Source organism: Schistocerca cancellata, chromosome 2, assembly GCF_023864275.1.
Source record: "Schistocerca cancellata isolate TAMUIC-IGC-003103 chromosome 2, iqSchCanc2.1, whole genome shotgun sequence".
NCBI classification, from domain to species: Eukaryota; Metazoa; Arthropoda; class Insecta; order Orthoptera; family Acrididae; genus Schistocerca; species Schistocerca cancellata.
In genome coordinates, this window is record NC_064627.1 from 74,854,606 (window position 1) to 74,879,511 (window position 24,906).

The window sequence follows — 24,906 nt, forward strand, 5'->3', positions numbered from 1 at the left end:
ACCCTGACCATTTTGTGTAGACAAGTGTGTAAACGAGGTTTATAAAACAAACATACGTGGATACTCAAAATTATCATTAGTAACTGAAGTGTCATATCCGCTACCACTTGCAATGTATCTACTCTCTTATTTTCTGTATTTTAGGATTGCCAATTTTATGTGATGTATCTGACCAGTTTTGTCTTAAATAATAAGTAACAAATTTTATCAGTAATCCTGGTGTATTTTACTGTAAAGAAAAGTTACGGACTATAATGAGGGACGAAAAGCATGTATTTTATTTTATATTTCATATTTTGTATTGTATTTTATTTTTGTATATTTTATAAATGAAATTTCATTCATACGTTTGAGCTTCTGAAACATGAGATCGGAAAATTAGTAGTATGAAATTTTTATATAAATTTGAAATCATCATATTCTTCCATAATTTGTGTGATGTCACCATTTCTTCTCCTTCCTCTTCTACCAAACAATTTTGTCATCACTAATTCTGTAACTATTCCCGCCAGTGTCAAAATTTATTCTGCTGTTAACTTCACTCCCTCCTGCCACAATCACCGGTTTAGTTATTCCCGAGTTTATTCTCCGGTTGAGCTGTTATTACGTGTTCGTACAACGTGTTTTCTGCGCTACTCCCAGAACAGAACTTAGGTGGCTGCTACCAGGGGACTGAACAACTGGCCCTTACTAGTGTTACGGTCTGGCCAAGAATTTTGTGTCAAAATTTCATTTTCTTGGATACAGCGAGAAGATATCCCAATCTTTCTTAACTGTTATTCCTGTTAGTCATGTATTCCCACTCTGGTAGTCTGAATCTATGGATATCACTGGTAATTACAACAACACCTGATCATTCGCAAACCCAATAAACCACATAAACAGACAAGCGATTGGCATTCACCCAGTTGGGCTTTATTCCGCTCAGCTCGTGTAGCCCCGTCCGCTTCTGTGTGCAGTGTTTCAAAATCATATGAATAATTGATAGACCAATTTCCACTGGAGATTAGGCATTTTGTTATACAATGTTTTTTTACCTCAAGACATATGAATTTGGACCCCCCCCCCCCCCCCCAAATCCCTGGTTTGCCCCCAGTGAATCTGGCACCTTCCGTGTGTCAGTAAAATTTTTCCGGGTAGCATCTTGCTGCTACTGCTTATACAGCTAACAGCCACAGTTCCGTAGACAGAAGCGGGAGAAGGCACTACACATGCATAACTGAACTGTGCATGCGCATGAGCTTGCTCACAGCTGCTCAAATGAATCTAATGTAAACAATTGTGATGTCACGCTCATTGGAGGCAATTTGTTGTTATGAAGCATTGTATAGTCTTCCCAAAGGCTTTGACACATTTTACCGTTGGCAGATGCTTGTATGAGCACTGTGTTTTGTTGTTGTATATGGCGCATTTCCTTTGCAATTTAAGTTTTATTTTCATTTTTTCCCCTCGTTCATGTTTTATTGCAGTAGTATTATTCTGCAGTAGCGAGATACAGTAATATCCTTTGTTAGAGTATTGTTTCTTACCAGTCAAAATAGAACAAAACAATTTAACTGAAAACTAAATTTAAAAAATCACCCAGAATTCTAAAAAATTCCCAGGATTTTCCAGTTTTCTCCCGGATGAAAAAATTCCCAGGTTGTCCCAGGTCGTATCTGTGGGTCGGAGGTATAGGCACTATGTCACACTTACTAAATTTTACAGGAGACCAGTTTGAAGGTGTTTTCTTGTGTTCTCCCTTAAATATCTTGCCTATTAATAGCATCATCATAACAATCTTTGGTCAGTTTACATTTTGAACATTAAGTATCATGTTGCTTCACATGTAATAGCCTTTTTTTCATTTTGCAGATATATAATGGACATGGTGTTGCATTTTGTGGCATAGTGCTCTTGGTGTTTAATGAATTAACAGTTACTCCGATCAGCATTAATTTCATTGTAAGAATATATTACATGAACAGAACATTACTCACATTGTGGTGCAACTGCTGTATGAACATAACATGTCACATTTGGTCCTAAATCACATCTATGTATTCTTCTGGAAAGTCTGTTATGTTTGGTATTATGTGTATGTTCTAGGGTTCTTATAAAATGCATGACAAACTGAAGGCATATGTGGCAACAGTGCCCTTAAATCATTATATTTATGCCAGCAAAATAGGTCTTGGGACATCTGAGAGTTGGTTCAAATCTGCTGAAATGTAAGTGCATATTTGCGTAACCTAACAAAGTCGGCCTGTCTGTTGTCACCAGCAAAAGATGTTTTGAAGTACAGGAATTCCCCTGTTTTCCTGTTTCACTTGTACTTGCGCGCACTTTGATTACAAAAATGGTCATTTCTCCATATCCATTTTCCTCTGAACAAGGGAGGCCTTTCAGAGTCTTTTGTGGCGTACAGTGAATTAAAACTTTTGAAATCTTGAAGTTCCATATTATGAACAACGTACTTGCTGGAAGTGTGTTTTACCAATTGTTGATTCAATTCTCTTCCGTTTCCTCTCTATCAATACATGAACATTGACGGCCTCCATACGGGTATGGCCTTTTAGGAGATATTTCGAGTTATGGTCTTAATTTGTGGATAATTATGCAGTAACCGAAAAAACAACATTATATACCTAAAGACAAAGATGATGTGACTTACCAAATGAAAGTGCTGGCAGGTCGACAGACACACAAACATACACACAAAATTCAAGCTTTCGCAACAAACTGTTGCCTCATCAGGAAAGAGAGGAAGGAGAGGGAAAGACGAAAGGATGTGGGTTTTAAGGGAGAGGGTAAGGAGTCATTCCAGTCCCGGGAGCGGAAAGACTTACTTAGGGGGAAAAAAGGACGGGTATACACTCGCACACACACACATATCCATCCACACATATACAGGACACAAGCAGACATATTTAAAGACCATAACACATTATAATATTCACATTCTTATTTTGTCCACAGCAGTTGTCTGCCCAAAGTACGATTTCTTCCACGTCACTGTCGGGGCACGACACTATCTGCCCACTTCAAAATTGCTGATGCAATGCCATTTCTGCCTTGCCCTCCTTTTGACTCACCCCACCACATTTTCACACAGTGAACTGAGGAATCTGTGGTATCATACAAGGTAAAATTTAAGACTCAAAGCTTCCTTTTATAAAATCTAATACTATTTGACATGGAGTGGAGATGGCAAAATTTCTGAACGTCTCCGGTTAACACTGTGAGTGTTGGTGTTCCTCTTGCCTTTTTAGTGTCATTACTTTTTAAAAGGTACCTGTTTTTTGATTAATTCAGATGAGCAGTATGCTCAGCTTCAACGGATTCTTTTTCTTCTGGAGTCAGATTACTTTTCAGGTGATTTGAATAACAAATTGAACTTTTTATTAAAGATGTCTGCGTAAAGCCATTTTTCTTACCGCTTATCTCTGGGGTAGTGACTTTCATAATGTGGGAAAGAAGCAATATGTCTTTTGATCAGGCATTTTTCTGCTTGGAGTATGCCTACCCTTTGATCTTTTCTTACTACTCCACCTCCGGCTCCTCATGTTTTTTTTAAATGTGTACAACAACTGTATTTGAGATAGAAAGTGTGTTCAAAAACATAATCTTGCACACCTTTACACCTTAACTCATCCATCATTTTTTCGTGCCCTAGAGTGTATCCGCTCCTGCTCAGGTGATTCCTTCGATATCTGTAGCGACTCCCTGAGCGGTTTACGAGCTATCGACCAGTGTTTCCCTTGTTCTCATCTGGTGATGGCTATCCAGGAGTCTCTGCATACTCTTGCCCGTTGCGGCCGCTCTGTGGTATTTGTGCGGACCCCAGGCCGTGTTGGATACCCGGCAATGAAAATGTTGACCACCTGGCGAAAGAGTGTTGACACGTGTTTGTGTCTGTGTATGTGCGGTCGGATATGGGTGTGTGTGTGAGTGTATACCTGTCCTTTTTCCCCCTAAGGTAAGTCTTTCCGCTCCCGGGATTGGAATGACTCCTTACCCTCTCCTTAAAACCCACATCCTTTCGTCTTTCCCTCTCCTTTCCTCTTTCCTGATGAAGCAACCGTTGGTTGCGAAAGCTTGAATTTTGTGTGTATCGACCTGCCAGCGCTTTCGTTTGGTAAGTCACATCATTTTTCATAATATTGTCGTTATCCTATTCTGAATTTTCCATAGTTTGATTTTATAAATATTGTGTGTATTTCAAGGTGAAAGGAACTAATAAACATTTCTCTGTGAAATATAACAGATAATACTGACAAACAATTTAGGAGTAAAGGGCACAACTCACTGAATAACAGGAGTGTTGAGTCGTTGACAGGCACATAAAAAATAATGAAAACTTGACTAGCTTTTGGAAAAAATCCTTTAAGGACACACACACACACACACACACACACACACACACACACACACACACAAATGTTTTTACATTTTCCAAGTATTTACATTATTCACAATAAAATCAATCATCTGCAGTTTTTAGTGTTTTTGTTTTTCGTGTTGGTATTCTTGTTGTTTTGGGTTTATTTATTGATTGTCATTTTTTATTTGTAGTTCAATGTTGCTATTTGAGTCTACATATTGTCAATCGGAGATAGTGAGTGGCGCTGTGTACACTGGAAACTGGTCTGCCAAGGGGAGAAATTGGAACATTTCCCACCATATTCTTCTATTTGAGTTTAGTAGAGGGGTGAGCATATCAGATGCAGCCAGAAACATTTGCACCCAGAATGGTGTTAATGTCATTGGACACAGCACAGCAAGAAAATGGTTTCCTCATTTCAAGAAGGATCATTCTGACATTAGTGACTCCACATTCAGGAAGACCTTTGGGGGTTTGTGAAGATCATTTACAAGCATTAACCTCCACAATCATCCCTGTCAGTGTACAAGAGAACCGGTAAATGTGACAAAATGTGATTCCAACACTGCGACCTTTTGCATGCAATGAGGAAGTTCAAAAACCGGGTGTATGGATACCGCATGCTCTAAGCCAAAATCACAAAATCAGCAGGTGGTCATAAGTGCATCTTTGTTTGCCTGTCATCAATTGACTTGTGAACAACACTGATCGTTCCTATCAAGTATTGTTACCCTTTGACGACAAGAAATGAGCTCTTCAAGGTAACACAAGAAAAAGAAAGGAATGATTGAGCCCAAACAAAGCAGTAATTCCCCGTGCAAAGACCTCCACATATCCACAAGAGATAGTGTACATCTTGTATAATAGTGACGGTGTGGTGTATTATGATTTGCTTCCCAGATGTGTAACCATCACTGCTGTTATTTATGTCAACAACTGAGATGTCTTGCAGATGCAATCCAAAGAGTAGGAAGACTGTGTAAGTGAACTACTCCACGGTAATGCCCACTTTATTCACCTGATCTTGTACCCTCAGATTTTCACCTTTTCTACTCTCTATTGAACAACATTCAAGCAACTTTCTTTCTGGGTGAAAACGTGCTTTGAACATGACACGAGTTCTCCAACTCAAAAACGTGATTCTACAGTCTCAGAGTTGAAAAGTTGTCCCTGTGTTGGTAGACATTTTTAAATAGCAAAGGAGCAGATATTACTGAATAATAAAGTCTCAGTTATGTGTATTAGCTGTGTTTATTAAACTTATGGAAAAATGCTACAAACTTATACAGCAAACCAATATAACAGCACAACTGTGGTTCAACTAGTGGACTGGGATGTGGGTTATGTTGTATGGGGTGGGTAGAAGGTGAAAGAGGTTGGACACAGGAGGAAGGGCTTGGGATAGATACGTAGCAATTAGGAGGGAGGCAGCAGCAGGTGTACAGGATAAGAAGGCAGGGGAAGTGGGGGGGGGGGGGGGGGTGGCGGCACGTGCACAGGCTAGATGTGTGACATACAGGGACTGGAGCCAGTGAGGTGCAGCGTACAATGAAGATGACGTGAAAACATGGATTGGGAAGTGGGGACAGATCAGAGGAAGGGAAACTTTTGGGTAGAGAGTGCAGGAACAATGAGTAAAACTACAGTGAGGCCAAGGGGATTGCAGGAGCACAGGATGTGTTGAAAGGATAGCTGCAGGTAGTAGACCTTGCTGCTAAAGGCACAATTTCAGAAACTGTATTATAACAAAGCTGTTTCACCACATTCTGACTGTCTTGCTTAAAAATACTTACAGTCTCATACCAGACAAACAAGAAAATACAAATGTGAAATGAATAAGGAAATAGTATAGTCAGCAACCACTTCTAGAAAAAGGAAGATAATAGTAAACACTCACTTCATAATATAAAGTGATCTCCTCCTCAACAAGACATCAACAACAGCCGACTTATCTTCTGTGTGAACTAGCCTCATTACACAGTCTGACAGCAAGCTCAACCCTGCAATTGTGTTCCCACAGAACTGAAAAATCAAACAACATAGTATAGACAATGCAGGACATAAAATTGTTCATAAATAACATCACAAGAATGTTTGCAAAAATTGATAATATGAACAGACATTCAAAACTGGTAATTCTTCAGACAATAACAAATCAGTCAAGAGATCAGCAGTCTGCCATTAACTACCACCTCTGATGTCAGTTGAAAACATGGAGCTAAGCCCGAGCATCTTAAATGTTTCAAAATTACAAACTGAATACTGAAATAAGTCTGTGTAAACATCAATTGCAACATACACACATCTAAATATGTAATATTATAACTTTTATACACTGACGGGGTTTACTTGTCATGTGTGGGAATTGTCCTCATGATGTGCATTTTCAGCTCCTCACAGCATAATGAACAGTCCATTAATTTTCGAACATGCAGCCATGCAAATTCCAACCTTTCCACTGATATTTCAACAGCACATCATCTGGTTATCATAGGAGTGGATGGACTGACGTTACACAGCTGAAATATAAATGGAAAAGTTTGTGTTTGCACAGATGCATACTCAAAATTTAAAGGATTATTCTTATGATAGTAAATGCTTTTAAAATAATTTTGCAGTTCTGGATTATGACACCTTGTTAAATAATAACTATAACAAAAATAGGGATCGCAAATAAAAAAAATAAAAGATTTATGAACGTCCCTTGGCACAATCTGGATAGCTTTCAGCATAGAACCAGACTGCTACTGTGACAGCTTGGCTACACCCCATAAACAAAAAGACACTCCTTTTTTATATATATATATATATATATATATATATATGTGTGTGTGTGTGTGTTGTGAGGCTTGAATAGCTTCACGACCAAGTTGTATGACTGCTACTTCAGCAGAACTTAGGCTGACGGGCTGCGAGAGGGCAAGTAAGCACGTGAACTTCATTTGAGTTACGTGTTTGCTTAGATTTGGTACAGTAGTGCACACATTTCTGGAAGCTCTTCTCTGGATTGTGGGACAACAGGAGTTTTCAGGGATGTTCTTTTGTTACTATTCGACCGAATCCCACAAACATCATGACACTTCATTTCGCTTCAGAGTCTTCTTACAATGCCAAACAAAACAAAACTAAAAACAATATGCATCCATTTAAGAAGTTAATTCAGTGGTGTAATATAAAGATAAAAAATTACTTGCATACAGTAAAAAATCTGCCATGTTGCCCAAAAAATAAGTTACTGAGAACTGCACCTCAATACAATTATTTATTCATCCGATGATAAAGGTAATAAAAATTGTGTGTGGGCTTACAGGGCATATGTGATGCACCTCCTTCAAAATAGTCCCCTTCTGACCGAACACACCGACTCCAACGGTACTTCCACTTTTGGAAACATTCCTGGATTGGTCCCCCCCCCCCCCCCCCCCCCCCCCTGAAATGTGTTAAGGACGCTCTCCATATTTGCCTGCATGTCTTCAATTGAGTCAAATCACTTCCCTTTCAGTGAAAACTTCAGTTTAGGAAACAGGTAGAAGTCTCCAGACGCCAAATCAGGGGAATATGGCAGTTGTGGAAGCACAGGAATTTTGAATTTGGTCAAAAATTCAACGAAGGAGAAGCCATGATGAGCTGAAGCATTGTCATGGTACAGCACCCAACTCCTGTCTTTCCACATTGCAGGCCTTTTCTTCACACCTTTTCGTACAAACAATCAAGGACACATTTGTAGTGTTATTGGTCAATTGTCTGTCCTCCAGGGGTAAATTCATGATGCACAATACTGGTAGAATCGAAAAAAAGTCACCAACATTGTCTTCACCTTCGACCAACTTTGCCCTGCTTTTTTCGGTCGTGGTGAACCTGGAGTCTTCCACTGCAAAGACTGCACTTTGGTTTCAGGATCATATCCACATACTCACAATTCGTCACCTGTAATTACACTATTTAACAAATCTGGGTCATTTTTATTCTGATTAATCAGTCCTTGGCACACTTCAAGTTGGTATTGTCTCTGGTCACTTGACAACACTTTTGGAATGAATTTTGCGGACACGCTTGTTCGGATCTCCAGTTAAAATAGACTGAACTGCATAGAAACTTAAATTAAGTTCATCAGCCATCTCTCTAATTGTAAGCCTACGATCAATGCGCACTAAGTCATGAACTTTCACAAAATTTTCATTCTTTTTGAGGTGGAAGGACAGCTGGACAGTGGTTCATCTTCAAATTATTCGCGGCCATTTTTAAATCTGTTGAACCAGACAAAAACATATGACTGGCTGATACAATGATCTCCAAAAGCTGTTTTTAATAGTTCATAAGATTTCGCGGTTTTAAAACAAAATTTCGCACAAACTCGTTGCTCCGCTTTTATGTCCATTTTCACGCAGACAGAATCCGACAACAAGCCCTAACAGACCCACACTCAAATAGCTGCCACAACAAACTGAATAAAGGAAATGTAATTTCCTGTCAGAGGGCGTTCAAGGAGAAGGCAATGACTCACTCCCCACCCTCAATGTACCTGCCCGACAAACCAGTAAACAGTAGCGGATCCATTCTTAAAACTTTCCAATCACACCTCATATGATGGATTTCATAACACACATTAAGCAATTTGTAGATATGGCACTCCTGCTTGATACATAGTTCACAGTGAGGTACAAAGGCTTTCATGGAAACAGAGACTCAAAAATGTGTGCAGATTATTATATCTAAAAAAGTCCAAGATGACTTACTGTAAGGTGTCTACAAAGGCTGTAGGCATTGATTAAAGGATATCATACTGCGACTACTTTATTCTGCAATTATAATCTTTGACATTACACCATTCCGAAGAATCTACCTACAATAAATATAATAGGGAGACAAAAACAGTACAACTTACACAACTCGGGAATGTGCTAACACACATGCACTTAAAAATATTTGATGCCACGCCACAAGTGAAAGTTTTAAATAATGGTACTCTTGTACAGTTATGTTCTAGCCTGTTAACAAACCATAGGTACATATTTTATATACAATGTCACAGTTTCAAGGTGCATGTTGGCAAGAAGGGTGTCGCAGCAGAATAATTCCAATAGAGGTAACAGCTACGACTGTTAGTAAAAATAACATTCAAATTTCTTCAACTTTTAGTGATCAATGTTGTTTCCTACTGCATGTGACATTTTTATTTTATAGCTGTGAAGAATAATTGATCAGGCCAGACAAAATTGGACAAGAGAAATCTGATCAGAAATTGAGATGCTGCAGAAAGTGGACAAGTACAAAAAGATGCATCAAGCAACCAAGGAGATAGTGTTTCAGGGAAAGAAGAACAAACCTGATGTGGAGACAAAAAGGAAAGATGAAACTCCATTCAAACAACCCACATGAAGTTCAGGATAGGTGAAAACAGTATATTCAAAGTCTTCATGAAGCTGGTCAAAGACCTTCTGATCTGCAAATTGAGAAGGAAGAAGCAGAAAATGTAAATGAAATGGGAGACTTTATGCTATGGTCAGAAGTAAGTAAGGTGTTGGAGGAAATGAAAGATGACAAAGCCTGTAGTATAGAAAATATTCCAGCAGAGATCTTAAAGAGTTTAAGGGAAACATGCAAAAATGAGTTAACATCTCTTTGTAACTAATCCTATAGCAAGTGCAACAGGCTGAAGAACTTTCTTGTATCCACAACAGTACTAATCCCAGAGAGGAGTAACTCTAAAAAGTGATCAGTTTCAGCGAGTCTTTCAGCGGAACCCTGCTGAACAGGGATACCACATCAAAATTGACTATATCAGATTCCGTGCTAAGTAATTTCTTGAGACGTTGCAAGAAGTCCTCAGAGCTGTGGATTTGGTGAATACACTTCCCCACATATGAGAACAGCAGTTTCTTCACGTACTTGGCTATTTGATGCATTGATGTGCCAATATTAGTGACAATTGGGTGTAGTTACACATTCTCTGAGTAATTTCGGCACCCATTAAGTCTACGCGGAACTTTCTCTCTTGACTGCAGTTGTTTCACAACGTTGTCAGGCATACGCATTTCCTTCGCATGAATTCCAGAGTGACAAACAAGACAGAATCTCGGGCTAGTGTGGCACTTGTGAGAGGAAGGTTTCGAGATATGCAGCACAGGTGATATGTGGCGGCCAGGGAGCTTTTAAATCTTCAGCTTTACATTGCAGCCTCCCTAGCAGGTGAAGATTGGGACTGTGTAGACAGTGCCCCTCATTCTTTAGAAGAGGGTGCCAAGAAAAATGCCTCTGCTTGCCTGCCTGTGAAATTTGACAGATTCAAAGTGCAGCAGATGGAAGACACTTGCAGATTAAACTAAGTGGCAAGCTGTTTTATGACACCACTTTGAAGGTACTCAAGCAGTGGTCTCCACGAAATGTGCCTATTCCAGGATTCATCACTGCAGTGGAGCAAGTAGCCAACAAACTTTCACCAAACGTAGCAGAAGAAATTTGCCGGGAGACCTGCAGCCTGCTGATCAAGAAAAAGCCTCCAAAATCGAACTTCTCAAATGATAAGAGGCTTGCACTCAAGAGGCTCTCGGAAGACAACAGCATCGTAAAGTTGCTAGCAGAAAAAGGAAACCCCACACTCATTTTGCAGCAAGTGAAAGTGTGTCAACTTCTGTACAATCCTGCAACAGACAAAGTGGACAAGCAGATCAGCACTCACCTGAAGGAAACACGTATGCCTCATCAACAACTATGATCAAGAGAGAAAGTTCCACCTGTACTACATGGACTGTTGAAATTACACAAAGAGGGCAAGCCATTGTGCCCAACTGTCAGCAGCACTGGCACATCAATGTACCTAACAGTAAAGTACTTGAAGAAAATGCTGTTCCCATAAATGGGGGAAGTGTAATCACCACTTCCGCAACTCAGGAGGGCTTCCTGCAATATCTCAAGCAATTACAAAGCACAAAATCTGATATAGTGGTCAGTTTTGCTGTGGTATTCCTCTTCACCAGGGTTCCACTGAAAGACTCACTGAAACTTTATGGGGACCAATATTAAGGAGTAAGGTGTAGGCATGGGCAGCACTCCATCCCCAGCACTTGCCAATTTGTTCACAGGGACATTTGAAGAGGAGGCATGAGAACAGATAAATACAAATCCATATGTTTCTTCAGGTATATTGATGATAAGTCTTTGATCTGGCCTCATGCTAGGGAAAGACCTGATGAGTTTTTGGAACATCTTAACTCACTCCACCTAAATATTAAGTTCACCATGGAACTGGAAAAAGATGGTCAGAGGCTGTTTCTAGATGTCAAAAGGACAGCAGATGATCTTTTGGCCTATTTGTATCACAAACCTACATACACTGATTAATATCTGGAAATCAGCAGCTGTTACAGCACGGAAGAATGGAGGGTATACTCCTTGTCAGATCTACTTGGTTTGCCAGCATAAATAGAGCATCTGCAATCAGTGTTCTGTGTAAACGGGTACACGGAAGAAGAGATTCAGAAGGTGTTTCAACTAGCCATTCTGCCACATGGAGACGAAGAGCAAGATGAAGCAAAGACTGTGATGTACCTGCCATTGGCAGGACCATCTTCTGCCAAAACCAGCAAGATTCTCATGAAGAATAACATCAAGTGTGTGTTCTGTCCACATAAAAGAAAAACAAGAGGGCTTGCATGAAATGTGGATGACAACCTGGGATAATGAAAACCAGAAGTTTATAATATACTTGCCAAAGTAGCATGTCATACATTGGCCAAACAAGCAGGACAGTGGACATCAGATGTAAAAAACATTTGAGGCACACCCAACAAAAGGCAATGAAATCAGCTACTGCTGAGCACTGTCTGGTGCCTAATCATTTCACAAAACATGATGAAACAAGAGTTCTGGCACAGACTCCCCTGATACTAGGACAGTGTCATGAAAGAGTCAATAGAGATAAAGTTGACAAAAAAACCTCACAAATCCTGACACTGGGTATCAACTCAGCAGAGCAAGAGATCCTGCACTGAAGTTGCTGAAAATGCAATGGGGGCAGCAGCCAAACTCCACAAACAGAAGAACTGAAAGAATAACAGAGTGGGGAACGAACCCCAGACAGGGTACCAGACACACTGGAGCAAAGACAGAACTTCGCAGGACACTTCTTGCAGGAGCGGAATGCAGACAGAACATCTATAATTGCACTGGACTGAAAACAGAGTGCCAGTGCATGGACAAGTGCACCAGACCACTGAGAGTGTGCCAGCATTTGGCTTGGTGCATCAGACTGAAGAATGAAAGCCTAACAACACTTCTAGTGAGAGCGGACCGCAGAGAGAATACCTGGAACCACACCAGACCAAAAACGGAATGCCAGCCCACGGATGGTCACTCCGGAACAAACACACACGGCCCAACAGACGAAAGAGGGAATGCCTAAGGACACTTTTAGGGGGAGTTGATTGCAAATGGACTGCTTGGGACTGACCATGGAGGTGGAAGACCATAGGTCCAAATATTGGACCCATCTACCCAACGAGCAGGCCCAGGCAGCACTGTTGAAATACTCTGCATGTATGATGCTCATATCTGCCAGAATAAAAAACACCTCAAGATGTCAGCAGATCACTGGGAAAGACTGAAGTATCACATAAGGAGGAATGTGGCTTCAGAAGGGAAAAGTGACATAAGATGCCATTGGACTTTTAAGGACTGTCGGTGCAAAGGGCAAAGAAGTATTTCCAGCCTTCATAGGCCTCAAACAGGCCTTTGACAGAGTGCAGTGGGCTAAATTGATAGATAACTTGAAAATGAAGTGAGTAAAGTGGAAGAAGGGAAGACAGACTGCAAATCTATACTCTAATCAGAAAGCAAGGGTATACAAATAGTAAATGAGACATCTAAAGACAACAAGATAGGGAGAAGGGTCACATAGGGCTGATGTCTCTTGCCGATCCTACTAAATATTTATCCAGAGGATGTAGGGAAAAGTTGTTTGGATGGGACAAGCAACATCAGGGTACATGGACAGAAAATAGAATGGATAAGTTTTGCACGTGACATGGCAATTCTTGGAGAAAATGATGGGACATTGATTCAAATCTAAATGACCTGAATGACTCCTACATAACTAACAACATGAAAATAAATACAAAGAAAATGAAAGGCATTTTTACGGGTTTAATGAAAAGAAAAGTACAAGTAAATTGATTGAGAATTTGAGAGCGTTCTAGTATTTCGGAGGCTGGGTTGGGGGAGATATACATTGTGAACACTATATATCAAAGTCACAAAGGTGCTGGTGAAAGAGGCATTTCAAAAGTAAAAAAGGCTCTCAACTAGTGGTCTGAATACAGAATTAAGAAAGGAGCTAATGAAATGCCTGATACAGAGTGTTGTGCTGTTCAGAGTAGAAACGTGGACACTGTGAAAGCAGGAAAAGAGAAGAATTGAACCTTCTGAAATGTGGATATGGCACAAAATGGAGAAGATCAGCTGGACTGATAAAGTCAGGAATGAGGAGATACTGTAAGAAGAGGCAATGGAAGGTTTTATTCCAGTGAAGAGAGGGAAGGGCAGAAGATGATACCAGATGTTAGATGATATCACTAGATCACAATAAGGGTATTGGAGAATGAAGAAGAAAACAGAAGACAGAGAAGCACAGAGGGCTTTGAAGTCTAAATTTGCCGCAAGGCAGTTAACTAAGTGAAATGTCGTCAGAGAAAATTTACAGTTGTGTTACCTTATGTCTACCTGTGACTGGTCCAGCAGCAATATCATGAAGACGTTCCTATCACAATGTTTTAAACTGTGTATAAATGAGTCACGTAATTTGTAATAGACCCATGCACGTCAATTTAATATTGTAATAGCAGTTGCAGTCAACATACAAGCTGATTCTAGAGTATGTAACTGTAGATCATATTACTAATAGCAGATTGTTATGTGTGCACAAAGAGCAGATTGGAGTCATTACGAAAATCAGTTACAGAGGCTACCCAAAGCTGACAGACCATTTTCAATACTATTATTAGATGCCTTAGCACCTTATAATAGAAGACATGGATAATAAATATGTCTTTACTATGTCATATAATTTTTTCACAATATCTAGTTATGGTAGCTATCGCAGAGCAGAAGGAGAGTATGTTAACAGAGGCAATGGTAAACGTGGTTACTGAAACCATTATTAGGGTCAAATGAACTAACTTTGTATCCAAACTAATGAAACAATTCTGTTGCTTGACAAAACTGAGAAGTTACATACCAGCCCGTTCCATCCTGAAACAAATGGGTGGATGGCCAGAAAAAGTGCACTACATGGTATCCAAAATGTTAAGCCATTATGTGAACGCACAGCATTCAGATTGGGATATATACTTACGTTTTGTCATCAGTGGGTATAATTCAAAAGTTGATACCAGAACTGGACTCTTGTTGCACGAAGTAACATATTGGAGGAAATGGCCATCACTTTTGACAAAGTTCAACCTAAACTGGGTCCACAGGGTGAACCAGTGAAGAATTTTGCAAAGAAATTTGGCAAAGGCAAAGTGCACTAACACATAAGCTTTAGAGAAGCAAGAATGTATTGGACAATGGACGAGTTAAGTCACAATACAGAACAGAACAGTGGGTGTTACTAGCTAATCCATATACCCCAAAGGGCAAAACGAATATTCCAATTAAGTTTTGTGAAGTGCACAATTTCACATTTCTAAATATTTACAGTGAGTTGGCAATAACTGCATCACTTTGAAATCTTATCAGGTTCTGACTGAATATTAGGCAATTTGTTTCAGACACCACAGGGTCTACACAACAAAATGCCCTATTTCTTGAGGCAGTTTAAAAATATTAAGTCAGTCTGTTTCAGCTCCAACTATTCCGTTATCTGCAGCAGGATTTAAAAGTTGCTCCCAATTTTTTGCCTATATTTGGTGCATTTTTATTGTTTCACTTTTGTCTTTCCAAGCTAAAATAGTGACAGTTCAGGAGAAGGCACAACAGTGCTTGGGTGCAGAGAGTTTAAATCCACTGTTATGATGCAAACACAATTCATTCTGTTTACAAGAAAGTAGCACCTGCCAAGAGGATAAAAGCAAAGAACGGACAGTTTTAGACACTGGCGGCATTCTGAAGCAGTGTGCAGGAGCTCAGGGTGTCTCCGCTGAACAAGCTGAGACTGTCCGACAAGTTTCCAACTAAGTCCACGCAAATCAGTTTGTCTGGCTTAGTGGGAACTTTTTATGCTACATGCAACTATTCAAAAGGTCTTCAAAAAGTGGTTGTCTATATTCACCTGCAATCAAACCTTTGGTTTCAGCAAGATGGTGCTCCACCTCACTGGTCGCGATGGACCCACGAATTCGCCTCCATATTCTCCTGACACTGCACTATTAGATTTGTTTCTCTGGGGCTACATATAGGAAAAGGTGTTCACCACTGGAGTGCAGGACCTCCAAGACCTGCACACCTGGACTGTGGAAGTCATCAGTACCATCCCTCTAGACATGCTGTGATGTACCTGAATAAAAATTTAATACAGACTAGAAACTGTTTGCATCATCACTGACGATGATGTGGAAGTGTTTTGGTTTGATGATGTGATTTTTTTAAAACTTAACATGACATATTTTATTTTTGAGCAAATTGAAAATAGGGCACTTTGGCGGAGACACCATATACTTCATTACAGACAACACATCTTCAAAAAGTCTGAGGTACTGTCTGCCAGGCCATTAGTATAAAATCAGCACATTTGAGCTCAGAATATGTTCTAGGATTCTACAAGAAATGGACGTTAAGGATACTGAATGGTAGTTTTGTGTTTCATTTCTGCAACCTTTCTTGTGGATGGGTGTGATCTGTACTTTTAATTATTGTGAACAGTTTATTATTCAAGGGATGCACTATACACACTGTTCAAAAGAATTAGATGAACATGACTTTGGGCATCTGTCATACACCACTGAGCTATAACTGAGGACTGAGTATGTAACCAAATTACACCTTTATCCTCAAAAATTAAATGTACAACAAAACATCATTACATCCTCAATCATTTACATGAAAAGAACTGAAATGTCTGACAGATATAGAAAACAAAGTGGAAACAATCATTCATTCCATCATCCTGGGTGCTTTTCACTAGACTTTGAGAGCTCCAATAATGTGTATCCCCTGCAAGAGCGTTCATCACTGCCTGACACATACATGGCATGCTTTGTATAAGTCAATGGCGGACACCCTGCAGTATCTGTTCCCATTCTTCAATAAGAGCTACTGAGAGTTCTTGGAGGGTCTGTGGTGGAACGGGATAACCACAAACACATCTGTCAAGTATGTTCCACCTATGCACATTGGGGTTTAGTTTTGGACTCTTTGCTGGCTATTCCATTACTTCAATGTCCAGGCTTGGCAACACATCCCTGCTGATGCTTGCCACATAGACCCTGGCATTAGAAGGAATTCAGGGCCACCATGATAAGCAGCAGCCACCACACAGTCCAACACTATCTGTTCGATGTTCTTCCTCGCAGTAAGGCGACCATGGACAATGAGAAGCCCAATATGGTTATCAGCAGTGAAGCCTTCCTGCAGTTTTACAGAACATTGGGAATTGTCGATTCCCTGGACAACAGGTACTGCTCACCAAGGGTCTCTACACCCTTCCTGCAGTTTTACAGAACATTGGGAATTGTCGATTCCCTGGACAACAGGTACTGCTCACCAAGGGTCTCTACACACAAACACCCCCATCACCTTATGACAGACAATTTCAGCATCCATCTGTGAATAACACGGTTCACCAGTAATGAAGTTGCTACTTGACATGGGCACGATAGTACTGAAGGTGAGCTGCAAGATGCTGTAGTGTCGTGAGCGTCACTAGAGCAAGACACTTGGGTCGTAAGGTCCTTTCTCGTAATCAGATTATGGCAGTCTGATCGGACACAGTGGCTCCAGCAGCCCTTCTGTGAAAGTCCTGCAGTGTTCTGACAGTAACCATATGATGTCACAATGCACAGGTGGCCCAATATCGGTCTTCACGTAGGATTGTAATGCAGTATCTGTTCCCATTCTTCAATGAGAGCTAATGAGAGTTAATGAGAGTTCTTGGAGGGTGTGTGGTGGAATGGGATGACCACAAACACACCTGTCAAGTATGTTCTACCAATGCGCATTGGCCAGTTCATCTTGTGTACTGACCTATCTCCCTGTAGCATGTCCATGACCTACGAATGACACATGCAGAAGCATTGGCATCTGCAGCAACACAAGTCCGTCCTTTTTAGATAGCATAGACCACCCTTGCAACTTGCACTGCATTAAGATGTCAAACTGGATGTGCTTGGTTGAATACAATGTCCCCAAATGACAGCTGTTATCTATGTGACTTGACTTAATTCCTTTGGCCCCTATGGGGGCATAGGGCATCCAGGAGAACTCGCCATCCGTCTCTGTCTTTGGCCATTTGCCTCAATTCTGCCCAGGTCTTGCCAACCCTTTTTGCTTCCCCTTCCACTGTCCTCTTCCATGTGCCCCTTGGTCTTCCTCTCTTCCTTGTTCCCTGGGGATTCCATTCCAATGCTTTTTTCTCGATGGCTCCATCTGGTTTTCTTAAGGTGTGCCCCAACCATCCCCACTTTCTCTCTCTCTTATCTGGTCTTCTATAGGTATCTGGTTTGTTATTCGCCAGAGCTCCTCATTACATATTTTTTCTGGCCACCAGATATTCATAATGCGTCGAACACATCTATTTATGAAGCTTTGTAACTGGGATGTTATCTTTTTATCCATTTTCCAGCTTTCACTGGCGTACAGAAGGACAGCCTTCACATTTGTATTAAAAATACGGATTTTTGTTTTGTATGTGATATTTCTATTTTTCCATATTGGATACAATTGTATGAAGGCAGCATTTGCCTTTTTAATGTGGTTTTTTAAGTCATCTCCAGCTCCACCATCTTCCGCCACTATACTACCCAATTACAGGAATGAGTTGACAGTCTGCACCCGCCGCTCACCTATTGACAATGGCACCTCCATGTTCCCTGAATTTACTCTCATTTCCTTTGTTTTGCCTATATTTATCTTGAGGCCAGCAGTCTCTGCTTCTTCTTTCAGCAAGTTTAATTTAGCTTGCATATCAGTCAGCCTAGGAGCTAGTAAAACTATGTCGTCTGCAAAATCCAAATCCTCCAGACGTTCGTGGATCCCCCACTGGATTCCTCGTCTCCTGCCTGCTGTGACTCTTCTCATAACAGAGCCTAGAACGAGTAGAAAAAGTGTTGGTGACAAAATGCAACATTGACGGACTCCAGTTGTTACTTTTATGGGCTCTGTCATATTTCCCTTGTGGAGTACGCAGCATTTGTAGCCATCATATAGATCTTTTATGATGTTTAAGATCTTCTGTGGTATGCCATACTTCTGCAATACCTGCCAGATTACTTTATGTTTCACGGAATCGAAGGCCTTTTGAAAATCAATGAATGCCAGATACATGGTTGCTTGGAATTCTTTGCTTTGCTCTAAAATGATCCTAAGAGTGTTAATAAGATCAACACAGCTGTGTTGTGCCCTAAAACCGGCTTCTTTACGCAGGTGCTTTTCAAGGGATTCTTTAATTCTGTTTAAAATAATTCTGGTGAGGACCTTACTGGGCACTGACAACAATACCACGCCAGTTGTTACAGTCTGACAAATTTCCCTTTTTTGGGAGCTTTACCACCAAACTATTTTTCCGCTCCTTTGGAGATTTCTCTTCAAGCCAAATATGCTTCAGCAAAGGATGGAGCATTTTAACAGTACTTTCAATATCAGCTTTTAAGAGCTCCGGTGCTATGTTGTCTAGGCCTGGAGCCTTTGTATTTTTAGTGTTTTCCAGGCAATCCTAATTTCGTCCATTGAGGGGCACTGCAAATTTATATCTTGATCTTCTTTTACTTCCTCTGGAACATCTCTTACTTGTTCCTCTTGGTTGTCTTCACAATTTAACAGTTCCTTGAAGTGCTCCTCCCATCTCTGTAGCTGTGCCTGTCGAGTTGTAAGCATCACCCCATCCTTGTTCTTAATTGGTCCTTCATGTCTGAAGTTCTTCATTGACAACCGTTTGGTGATATTGTAGAGCTCTTTCATATTTCCTTGTCTTGCTGCCTCTTCTGCTAATTTTGCTTGCGCATCTATCCATTTCCTTTTATCTTGACGTAGCAAAGTTTTCACTTTTTTGTTCGCCTCCATGTATTCTTTATGCGCTTCGCTCTTCTGCGCTCTTGTCTTACAAAAAATTAACTTAAGTTTTAGTTCTTTCCTGTGGCTGATTTCATTCCACGTAGCATCGGAGATCCATTCCTTCCTTTGATGAGCCTTAAATCCTAAGATTTTTTCTCCCACATCTAAATAACTGTCTTTGATTTTTTGGCAGCATGTTTCAATTCCCTCTTCCATAAAGTTTTCTTCAGAGAGGACCCGGAATCTGTTTTGTAGTTCAAGGGCAAATGTTTCTTTGATCTGTTGGTCTTTTAATCTTGCCACATCTATTTTCTTGCACCTGTGATTGAGCTTGGTTCTATTTGCCACTGTCTTCAGTCTGAATTCCGCCAAAACTAGGTGGTGGTCACTTCCAACGTCTGCCCCTCTTCTATTTCTGATATCTAACAGAGAGTGTCGGAACTTCTGGCTTATGACTATGTGGTCTATTTGATTTTCGGTAACATGGTCTGGAGAAACCCACGTTATCTTATGGCAGTTACGATGTGGAAACAATGTGCCTCCAGTGACTAGGTCATGTTCAGCGCATGTATCTATCAACATTTCACCATTTACTTTCCTGATCCCCATTCCATACACGCCCATGATATGTTCAAGCCCTTCATTTTCTGAACCAACTTTTGCATTCAAGTCGCCCATTAAAATTTTTATGTCCCTAGAATTTGTTTGTCTAAGGACTCCGTTAAGCTCTGTATAAAATGCATCTTTTAATTATCCTTTAGCTATTTCAGTAGGTGCATAGCATTGAATTACAGTGACATATCGCACATTTGTTTTAAAGCGTGCGGTTATTATCTGTTCTGAGACTGGTTTCCACTCCAGTAAGCTCTTCTTGCTGCTTTTAGATAGTAAGAGCCCTACACCATTCCTATGCATTGCATCCTCATCTGTCTGACCCGCATACAGCAACACTACACCATTTTGTGTTTGGAATTCCCCAGATTCTGGCCACCTTACTTCAATTAGTCCCAATATATCTAGTCAGTTCTCCATCTCATTTTCAACCTGTCTTAGTCTCCCTGCCTCTCTCAACGTCCTTACATTCCAAAAACCGATATGGGTTTTCCTTTTCAGGCCAAAGGTCATATCCTTAAGATCCATCCGGCTGCTTCTCCTTTTAGTTTCTGTGATATGTGTTTTTAGGTGGTGCGGGTTATCAGCCCACAGCCCCCAAGTGTCCTGGTGGGGCTGCCACCTCATGGCCTGGACACCTGCCAAGGTTTTATTTCAGGGCCTTACCCCTTAGATAGCTTGTCTTCACCACGACTACAGAACACTATCCATCCCTTCGCAGTAAGGCCTATGTGCATCAACATTGTCCTGGTTTCCAAGGATCTTCCGCTGTCCACATTAGGGGACTGTGTCTGCTGCCACACAATCACAAGGAGGAAAAGGAAAGGAAGGGAGTGTATAGGATGGGACAGAACAGAATAGGATAGGACAGGACACTAGACAGGATGTTGTGAGACACACTTTGTCTGGATCCTCTATAGAGACCTGTCCAGCTTGGGAGGCCCTGCTGGTAGTTACACCACCGCCGGCATAGCCCTCCACTTCATTGGATCACACAAACCCCCTCGCCCACACGAACAGTGTTTTGTTAAGGCGGTGTCTCCTGAGGGGGTGTTATCTATGTACTCACTACAAAATAATGGGGCACTGGTGCCCACTTCCTTCTGGGGGCTCACCTGACTCATCGTATGGCCAATAGATGGTGAATCATTTTAATTGTTCCCTTCATTGGCAGTGAAGATCTCAAGCCATGCAACAAGACCACAAGTACTGCCTGTATCAAAATAGATTTAACATACCGGACACTGATTCACATGTTCCCCTAATTCTTTGGAACAGGGTATTATGGTTAAAAGTGGGGCTAAGTCAACCACAAATTAGATATAGAATTTTATAGTGATTCATTCAAGTTCTGGATCCTTTAATGTTAGTGGTCATAACTGTTTCTCAATGCCACTGACATTTATGTCTGTTCACTTTTCTTTGCAGTGTTGGAAGAGTTAACTCCCCCAGATCTGCCTTTGTAAAGGAACATCTGAAAACAGAGTTCAGCATTTCTTTTTTGCTTTGCTATCCTGAATTTCAGTTTGTCCCATCCAAAAGTAGGGTTGCCACCTGTACCTTATGGTAACATATTATATGTTATTTCAAGCAGTTGTTCTACATAATTTTAGAATAATAAAGTATATGAGAATACTTTAATTCAACAATGTAAGAAAAGACAGATTGCTACTTATCTTAAAGATGACACACTAATTTGCAGACAAGGAAAACTAAAAGACACTTACTCACAAGCTTCTGGCCAAAGCCTTTGTTGGAACAAAACACAAACATACCATTCAAGCACGAGACTGCCAACTCCAGCAGCTCGGGCCAGAATGCATTCTAAATTGAATAATTTGTATGAAATGTCTGGTCTAAAACATAATGAAAAATCCTGCATTGCCTACAATTATGACAAGTCGCGGTTATGGTAAGAGCTCTTGGGAGGAAAGGGAAGGCCACTGGATAGGGTTTCCACAGGATTGGGTAGAGAATCGCAACAGTTTTAACCTGCATTGCTGCTTATTTGACACTACTGATCATATATAAAGGTAGCACAGTTCAAAGTCAATGGGCTTCCATCTGATACATTTACAAAAAATGACATAAAAATCACCAGATACCCACTCAAAGTGCCATTTTGATATTTGACAGGCACCCTAGCCATGTCAGTCTACAATTAGTAAAATGATCGTACAAAATAAAATTCACTGAGTACGCCTGCCGAGATTTTTATCTGACACCCTACAATGTCTTGACAGGTGTGTATTTGGCCCTGTTAAAAACAAATAGGAAATAAGCTTGCCACAAACTTTTGTATTTGTGTTCTATTTATGTGTACTGACAAGGAGTATGTTACTTACTACCACAGTTTTAATATCATTTGATGAATTCCCTTCAAAAATGGGCTATTTTAAAGAAATTCATTTCAAAGAATGACTTGAATTTTTTATTACATTTGGTTGGGTAACTATTAACACTGTTGTAATCCCTCAGGAAAATGTACATATGTCATAGAACAGTGTTGATGCACAGTTACCCCTGCTGGAAAATCCACACCCAGTCTAAACTCTGGGGTAGCAGTTTCCCATTTACTCCTAACTTAACAGGATAAATGTACAATTTGGGGTAATGTAAACTTATGACATCACTCAGAAAACAGATTAATAAATCCAAAAAGCAGTGTTTGAATTTCAAGCCTATTATTTCTTAAAATTGCAAAATAACTCATTTAAATTTAGCAAGCAAGTAATTATTTCAAATGATAGTCAAAACTTTTCAAGACAGTTTCCAGTTACTCTGTGTGATCCTAATACCTTTGTGGAATATAAAGAGTAAAGGTGCTCACCAGATAGTTGATGCACTGAGCTGTCAACAGGCACATAAACAAGACTGATAACAATTCACGCTAGCTTTAGAGAAACTTTTCTTAAGAGCTACTGAGCACACATACATGGTTACATTACGTCTTTGCTCCAGCTCACCTAGAGCGAGGGGTTATGATGGGTGGTGTATGTCATGGGAAAAAGGAGCTAGGAAGAGGAGAGAGAGCTGTGGAAGAGTGACAGTAGGCACATAGGATAGCAATATAGCACTCCACATGTATTATACAAAATTTTTGACATCCTGGTGAGTTTTGGAGAGAAGGCTGGGGTTGGGAGGCAGAGCTAGGCTGTGATAACTGAATAAGAACACAGTCGTTCTCTCTCTTTTTATGTGTTTTTTCAAGATAGTGTAGCTAAAGCTAGAGGTGGGAAAAGTGGCATAACTGGACAGTACAAATCACAACAATAAGCTTACTCACCCGTACACTGTCAACATGTGCTTTTATGAACCCATCCTCAGCCAGGTCCAGTACATGCACCAAACTGAGCTGAGCCGTTCCGGGTGGAAAAGCAGCTTCTCTCACTCTCTGTATTATCATTGAGTTCGCAGCATTCCAGTTTGAACGTTCGGTCTCACGATACCCATGTATGGCCTGGAAGAGACTATTTACAGGGCCTACACTTAACAGCCAGACGAAGATCAAACATTTAACACAAAAATACTGTTTGTGAACGACATAGAATATTATACTTAAAACTGGAGCCATTTTGGCTCAGTTACTACCTCAATTGTGATTTATCATAGATAAAGCAAATTAGAATATTATTTCGTATTAGATAGCATTAAAGTCTCAGCTACGAATAGAAATGAGTCTATTGTTCGGCAAATAATATAATGAAGAGAACTAGATAAAATGGCTCTACTCTTCAGAAGTATGTAAAGTTTAGAGTAGTAACAAACTGCTGATATATAAAAGGTACAAAGTCAGAATCATACAGACGTTTGAAAGATAGCCAACAGATCGCTGATGGAATATCTTGTATATCAGATAATCCATACTGTTGTCCAAGGATATGCGACAACTTACATCGTCCCAGTGATCAAACTCGTATCGTAATCTTTTCATATATGGTTCCACTTCTTCAAACAGCGATTTCTCTTCCTCTTCTGTTACAAAATCTTCACTTACGATCATATGTTGGGCGACACGCAGTTTTAAATCATCACTAAAGCCATTTTTGAAATGTAGGTAATACAAACTACTATCGCTATCCACAGTAGTACCAGTATGATCTTTTCTCGATGTCACAGCATAATTCTTTCCCGTGTTATGATTATAACAACAGTGTTCTAAGAAACAATGAAATCTTCTTCCAATCAAAAAAGAATAACAGTTTCTAACAGAAGGCACAGCCACTCCAGTTAACATATTTCCTGTGACACAAACACGTACTTCCACAAATCTCAACTCTTATCTAGCTATAGTAGCATAAACATAGACATTCCTGCCGACTGCCGAGTGTCGTAACACAAACAAATCCAAAGCGCTAAATAGTCCAAACCCCAAACACTACCAGTTTGATCGAGGAGCGATTCCGAACCTGTGTATCGACTGCGTGTGGCATGCCATATGGTCCCACTCATGGGAGTGATCCTACTGCAGCGCTCGAAATTGAGCGCACTGATCTGATTAAAGAGATAGAATATCGTAGAATGTCATATATTCTCTTCAATTCTCTGTCTCCACACCCATGACATTGGTACATACGTTTTCTTTTATTTTTATTTTATTTGGGCTTCAGCAATATAACACTGTTTAGCCATGGACAGGTGAAGTAACTATGATACAAGCACAGTCTGAATATGTTAGACTATGGATACAATTGTTTTTATACATCGTTGGTACAATTTCCATATCATTC

At 40.3% G+C, this 24,906-nt stretch overlaps 1 protein-coding gene across 4 annotated transcripts in view; it reads right to left on the bottom strand.

Moving 5' to 3' along the window:
* LOC126161346 (alpha-ketoglutarate-dependent dioxygenase alkB homolog 7, mitochondrial) overlaps nucleotides 1-24,582 on the bottom strand; it is a 229,287-nt gene extending 204,705 nt beyond the window's left edge. Inside the window, exons 1-4 of one of the 4 annotated variants that reach the window (XR_007534900.1) lie at nucleotides 24,072-24,582; nucleotides 23,463-23,636; nucleotides 15,630-15,854; nucleotides 6,260-6,385 (exon numbers count right to left, since the gene is read on the bottom strand). Coding sequence is in view for 3 of the 4 variants with exons in the window: in XM_049917111.1 (XP_049773068.1) it covers nucleotides 6,261-6,385; nucleotides 23,463-23,636; nucleotides 24,072-24,413 (641 nt within the window). In the remaining variant the exon portion in view is untranslated. Of the gene's footprint in view, nucleotides 1-6,259; nucleotides 6,386-15,629; nucleotides 15,855-23,462; nucleotides 23,637-24,071 lie in introns of those variants that run through there. The other 3 variants (XM_049917111.1, XM_049917112.1, XM_049917113.1) reach the window with 3 other exon arrangements.
* Nucleotides 24,583-24,906: the final 324 nt, after the last annotated feature.